Source organism: Staurois parvus, unplaced genomic scaffold (assembly GCF_062004578.1).
Source record: "Staurois parvus isolate SC_StPar_1 unplaced genomic scaffold, SC_StPar_1.0 ptg001192l, whole genome shotgun sequence".
In the NCBI taxonomy this organism is placed as follows: Eukaryota; Metazoa; Chordata; class Amphibia; order Anura; family Ranidae; genus Staurois; species Staurois parvus.
Genome location: NW_028318988.1, coordinates 22,540 through 29,618, shown reverse-complemented (window position 1 = coordinate 29,618; position 7,079 = coordinate 22,540). Strand labels below are relative to the sequence as shown.

The window sequence follows — 7,079 nt, the reverse complement described above, 5'->3', positions numbered from 1 at the left end:
CCCCCCCCCCCGCAACAGACATTCCACACAACCCGCCAACCAACGGCTCTTCTCAGAGCCACAACCTCCCCCCACACAGAGCTCTGTACCGGGACTTCTCCGCCTTTCCCCCTCACGGCGCCTTTTACAATTCAGTGCAATCTGGAGGCGCCATTACAACATGTAAGGAACCAAACCGGTTTACACAACGCAGCGCCGTCTGTACATGGGGGGCGCCCGATGGGGGAGAAACTTTCTTTTTATTCTTCCAAAGCAAATAGTTTATTTTCTCCCTCAGTTGCCGGGTTTCGGTCTCGGCTAATGTGACCTCACTGCTGACGGGCAGGCAAGGATGCTGTGCAGGGGCCCCATGTCCTTATCAATGACGTCATGGGTGGTTCTGTTACCAGCAGCTAGTAGGTTGGGATAAATGCTGCTGTCTCATCTACACCTGAAGCTGTCTCCCTGCAATGCATCGACTTTCTGCAAATCTCAGGATAATTAGTCTGTTTGTGGTGGTTGATTCTCACCTCCTTGGGCCTTTCTGTGATCAGAGAATCAATCATCGTTTATGGCATTGGCCTGTCTGGTTTAGATAAAACTCCCCCCCCCCCCCCCCCATGTGATCCTTAATTCCTAATCGGGGTGGAGAAGAGTTGCACATTTGATCATCTCCCTATAAATGTAGACCAGTTTATGGGGGACGTCACAGATGGCTCTGTCCTGTGAGGGCATTTTCTCTGGAGTGTGAAGTAGTTGAACACAGCAGGATAACTCAAGCAGCAGGAAGAACTCTACTGCACGCTGGATGGACTGCAGGCAAACACCCTGAGAATCGTTTACAAGTCTGATTCCCACTCCATGTACCTTTTTAATATGCCACCTCTTCTCATATTACTATCATTTGCTCTCAAAATCTCCTTTCTTTATCCCTCTGCTCCACCTTAATTTATACATCACACCCTCCTACCATCTCCCTACTACTGCTCTCATCTCCTGCTTTACTTTACTCACCAGCTGACCCAACACCAGGATACTGTGCATGTGCACTCATACATCCTGCTCCCATGATACTTTCTTCACCATGCTTCTCCTAGCCTCTGGGGATATCTCCCCAAACCCTGGTCCTCCAGTATCTCACCCCTAACACCAGGCACCCTCCTTCCTCCAGGAATAGCTGTGATCCACTCAATTTAATCTCAATCTCCATTCTCCTAAAAACCACCCTCCCTTTTCCATGTGCACTCTGGAATGCCCTCTCTGTCTGTAATAAGCTCACTTCTGTCCATGACCTTTGTGTCTCCCACTCCCTTAACCTACAAGCAATTACAAAAACTGACTTCAAGCAGCAAATTCTGTTTCTCCTGCAGCACTTTCCTATGGAGGCCTTCTCTGGTCTCACTCACCCAGACCTAGTGGTAGGAAAGGAGGTGGAGTTGGTTTGCTTCTATCCCCACTGAGCACCTTTTCAAGTCCTCCCTAACCCTCCCTCTCTATCCTTTTCTTTCCAGACTCTCTGCTTTCAGCTTTTTTTTCTCCTATTTCTCTGAGGATTGCAGTGGTCTATCAGCCTCCTGGACCGGTGTCACACTTTCTTGATGACTTCTCTGCCTGGTTACCCTTTCTCCCTTCTGAAATGCCCACTATCAATCTTGGAGATTTTAAAATCCCTATTAATGTGAACAACCCGGCAACATCCCAACTCTTCAACCTAACCTCATCTTTTACCTTAACACAATGGACACGGTCCTCCATTGACTCTCATGGGAATACATTAGACCTTGTGAGGTTGTAGGGAGTGCCAAGATTGGAGAAAACAAACACCCCTTTCCTCTCTCTGATCACAATCTCATCACCTTCAGTGTCATCTTCAAACACCTATCCCTCTGAACAGCAAACCATTACCCACCAAAACCTTTACAACTTAAACCCTTCTCTTTTCCATTCTGCATCTGACCGACTCTGAAAGAATCTTCCCCCCCCCCCCCCCTGTCCTGCCCTGATCTGGCCACTGCTGTCTACAACAGTTAGCTTTCATCCGCATTAGACTCCCTTGCTCCCCTAACTACACAAAGTATCAGGCCCCGACCATTACAACCGTGGCAGACTGACGATGCCCCAAATCTTAAGCGATATAGTCGTGCACTGGAGTGATTGTGGCGTAAAACCAAATCTCAGCAAGCTTTCACCCGATATAAATCTGCTTTCCTAACATACAATTCCTCCTTCCAATCAAGCCTACTTTGTCACTTTTATTAACACCTTGTCATCCAGTCCTCCTGGTCTCGTCTCTTAACTCTCTACTTTCTCCACCCAGTACCTCACTCACTGCTTAAGAGATTGCAAATCATTTCAAAAACAATCTTGATGCAATTTGTAGGGGCATCTCCATTACATAGACATCTATCCCACTTAGCATACCTAATATTAAACCTCCCTCAACACTTTCCTTTTTTGACCTTGCTACTACTGAAGAGGTCACTAAAGTTTTCTCAGAAGCCCGTCTCACCACCTGCCCCCTGGATCCTGTCCCCTCACAACTATTATGGTCACCCTCCTCTTCCATCCTATGCTCCCTCACTCACATCTTCAATTTCTCCCTCTCTAACGGTGCCTTCCCTTCCCCTCTAAAGCATGCACACATCACTCTTATACTTAAAAAAAAAAAAAAAAAAAAAACCCTCCCTGGACCCCACCAATCTGGACAACTTAAGACCCATCACCCTGCTCCCCTATCCCTCTAAACTCTTAGAACGCTTAGTGAGGTAGGAGCTCAGGCGATTGTAGACTGACAACAACCTTCTTGACCCTTAAGTCTGGCTTTCGCTCACTACACTCCAATGAAACTGCCCTACTAAAACTCATTGATTTACTAACTGCTTAAACCAATGGCCACTACTCCATACTCATCCCAACCAATGGCCACTACTCCGTACTCTTACTACTTGACCTCTCTGCGGCTTTTGATACTGTTGACCATCCCCTCCTCAAAAAAAACCTCCACTCTTGGCCTCAGAGACTCCGCTCTCTCCTGGTTCTCTTCCTGCCTATTGCAGCGCTCCTTCAGCATTACCTATAACTCTGGCTCCTCCACTCCCTCAAGGTTCTGTCCTTGGACCCCTTCTCTTCTCCATCTACACCTCCTCCCTTGGTCACTTGATAAACTCCCATGGCTTTAAGTACCATCTCTATGCTGATGATACACAAATCTATCTTTCTACTCACCCTTTCAGTCTCCTCTCGAATTACTAACCTACTAAGTGACATATCGGCATGGATGTCCCTCCACTTCCTCAAACTCAATCTTTCCAAAACTGAGCTCACAGCTTGTTGATCATTCTAACCTGCCCAGAGGATGATGCGTCTCCCGATCATTAGAAGGATTCTCATTAGAACGTTCAGAATGGCCGCATGGAATTCTGAAATGATCGAGAAGAAATGTGAATGTTTAGTCGTACCCCCTCCCTCCCCAGAGATCCCTCAGACAGTGTGTGGGAATTGTCGGATTTATTTCTATCAGATCTCCTATATTGGACATGCGGAGCAGTGCGCACTCAGCGATGTCGGTGTATGTATGGAGAGCTCTGTTGGGGGGAGGTGGGGGGCTCTGAGAAGAGCCTTTGGGGGATGGAGAAGGAGGTCGCCGCCCATTATTTCTTCTTCGGAGCGGCCTTCTTGGGCTTAGCCGCCTTCTTAGCTGCCGGCTTGGCCTTAGCGGGACTCTTGGCGCCTTTTTTCGGCTTGGCTGCAGCTTTGCTCTTCTTGGGGCTCTTGGTCACCTTCTTGGCGGCAGCCTTTGCTGGTCTCTTGACGGCCGGCTTCTTGGGGCTCTTGGCTGCGGTGGATGATTTGCTGGCCACCTTCTTCTTGGGGGACTTGGTGGCCTTCTTGAGACTCTTGGCTGCGGTGGGGGCTTTGCTGGCCACCTTCTTCTTGGGGGACTTGGTGGCCGGTTTCTTGGGCTTCGCCTTGGCGCCGTCGGGCTGCTTCTTGTTGATCTTGAACGATCCGGAGGCCCCATGGCCCTTGACCTGGACGAGGCTCCCCTTAGTCACCAGCGCCTTGAGGGCGATCTTCAGGCGGCTCTTGTTCTTGTCCACATCGTATCCTCCGGCGGACAGGACCTTCTTCAGGGCGGCCAGGGACACCCCGCTGCGCTCCTTGGAAGCGGACACGGCTTGGACGAGGAGCTCGGACACGGCGGGACCGGACGCCTTTTTGATGCCTTTCTTGGCTCCTCCGGCTGACGCCTTCTTAGCCGGCTTCTTCTTGGCGGCGGCCTCCGCTGGAGGAGCGGCGGCTGGGGCGCTCTCAGATTCCGTCATGACTCGGGAAATGTTTCCACAATAGTTCATTACGAATCACACGGCGCTCCGCCTTATATACAGACCTTCTAACACTGCGATTGGTTGACACACCACTCAGCTCTGTCCTGCTATTGGTTACACATCACACACGGCCACTTGCTTTCTCTCCACAGTCGGGGAATCTTCTCTCTCTCGTTGTGTTTCCCGGACAGAGAGAAAACCGATTTTATTCCGAAATAGAACGATGTCTGATGTGCCCCGGGGAGCCGATCTGCTCCCTGGACTGTCACTTATCGGGGGTCACTTCCAGCTGTCAGGAGCTGCTCACGAGGCTGAACACAGAGGCTGCAAACACAACCATCCTCCGGAGTGGGGGGCCCATTCTGCCTTCTACCTGCTTGGGGGGACACATTCTACCCACAAAACAATCTGCTCCCATCCCCCACTACAATCCGCTTCACATTACACGAGGGAAGAGGGGAGATCGCCAAACATTTCCCTCTAATACACAACTCGGCTCATCTCTAGCTGACTACAAGGAGCCGGGAACAAAAACATCGGCCAATCACAGGAGATCCTTGTGTCCTGTCATGGCAGACATTGGGACAGATACAAAGGGCTCCGCCCATTACAGGGTGTCAGGTGTCATGGCCTAGGTGTCATTATTGGATCATCATCACAAATGGACATTGACAGCCAAATCCTGCCAATGACTTGATTGCCGCATTTCACTCCACAGCTCCATAGACTGCTCAGGGGGAGGTTTGCGCGGAATCCTCGGATCTACAATAGGATTTGATGCTTTCAGTGATGGAAGTCAATCCATCACATTTGGATTCCCTGAGAGATCATTTCAGGAATAGGAAGTTTGCTGCAAATCCCATTCTTGTCTATCATGTGGGGAATGTGGAGAGGAAATGTCGGCTATTTGGAGGGGAATGAGCGGTGGGGTTCCTCTAAGACCAACACATGTCTACTGACCCTGACACTTCTTTTCTTTGTACTAACATGTAAAAGCCTCCAGGGTGTTCCCTTCTCCTCAGTCCAAGGAGAAAGAATTGCACCGACAAGAAGGGAAAACACCAAACGATGGACCTGAAAACAACAAAGTATCGCCGACAGGATTCAGCTGTTACAATGATTCTAATCCGGATACAATCACCTCCCCAGATAAGCCATGGCCTATTATTATTATTATTATTACTACGAGTTTATATAGCGCCAAAGGGTTTGCTCAGCGCTGTACAATAGGGGGGACAATACATGGCACAGTACAACAACAACAAACAATGTACGAGGGGTAAGAGGGCCCTACTCTTACGAGCTTACAATCTAGGAGGCCTAGTGCCCTAGAAGTGACAGGGAAGACATGTACCCCCCCCCCCCACACACACACACACACACGACATTTTGTTCATTTTCAATCCTGCCCTCAATGCCACATGAAAGAAAAAAAAAATTTTTGAAGTACAGAAAGCACAAATAAAAAAAACAAAGGTTTTCCATTTTGGACAATGAGGATTGCAGCGTTTTTTCTGCTCTCTGCGCTCCATCTTCGGTGTTTGTCCTGTTTAGTGTTCTCAGGTAGAGTGAAAGTAAAGGAATATTGCCAAATGTTTTTTTTTTCCCCAAAAAAAAAGTTTTATTGAAGTATGAAAGGCAAAACAAGTCATAGACAGATACGGATCGCAGTCCGTGCACATCCTCTTACATGTTCTCCCGTATCGCAGACGGGATCAGGACAATAGATGACATTGTAGATCATCATGAGACGAGGTCCCACAGTAAGGCAGATGCGAAAGATATAACCATAGCAGTACTGATAACAGTATGTAATTTAGATAAATACGGTGTACACTAGTCTATGTAGGGAGAGCTCAAATAACAGGACTATGAAGTGCAAGACAAAAGTATCATCTCAAGGCATATATGTCCTATGTTTCCATATCCGTAAAGTGTGGGCTAGTTTTGTGGATTATTGTTACACCTGTACATCTATGAGTGTTCCCTATCTTATGACAAATATAGCTAGTTAGAATATGAGAAAAGGGGGTGCAAAAGAGAGAAAGAAAAGAAAGAGACGAGTGTGGGAAAGGAGGAAGAATATGCAATGTAATATCAGAATGAGGTGGGGGGGAACATAGAGGACAAATAGATAGGGAAGATGGGGAGAGGAAAAAAAAGGGGGGGGGGGGGTGAGGATGAGGTTTAGAATTAAATAGGCATAACCAAACCAATCACATCAATTAGCATCGGCCTGGCTGTAACAGATTCTATCTTTAATTAGGGGTATAATTCAGCGAAAGTCCATTAATGGAGTCATTCCTGAGGTGAGAGTTCTAGAACCAAATGTTGAGTTGTCACCAGAATATGACCATAAAGAGTTAAATACATCACCTGGGAGACTTCACCCCTTTGATGAATATGTCAGCTGTCATGCAACGCTCCTCTCTCCCCCAAGAGCACCGCTCCTCTCTATCCACAAAGCACGGCTCCTCTATCCGGACAGACTAACCTGCATATTGTGGGGATGGGATGATTGAGTGCGGTAAAAATTATAAATGGAGACAATACAACAATGCAATTCAATACAAGAGGGTTAGGAGGCCCTGCTTCAGGGAGCTTACAATCCAGTACAGAGGGGCTGGTGGGACAAAAGATAATAACTGCAAAGAATAAACTGATTGGATACATTAAAGCTTTTCCTGGAAATTGCTTTGGAATATACTCCCCCCCCCCCCCCCAAAAAAAAAAAATAAAATTACATTTTGATACATTTTGGCCTAAATTTAT

The 7,079-nt window shown here is 47.7% G+C and overlaps 1 protein-coding gene across 1 annotated transcript; it reads right to left on the bottom strand.

Annotated features, from left to right (window-relative positions):
- Nucleotides 1-3,488: 3,488 nt before the first annotated feature.
- On the bottom strand, nucleotides 3,489-4,304 carry LOC149438329 (histone H1.2-like). Its single transcript, XM_089659849.1, has one exon. It carries the CDS (start codon nucleotides 4,302-4,304, stop codon nucleotides 3,630-3,632), a length of 675 nt encoding a protein of 224 aa, XP_089515975.1. The 3' UTR covers nucleotides 3,489-3,629.
- Between the last annotated feature and the right edge of the window lie 2,775 nt (nucleotides 4,305-7,079).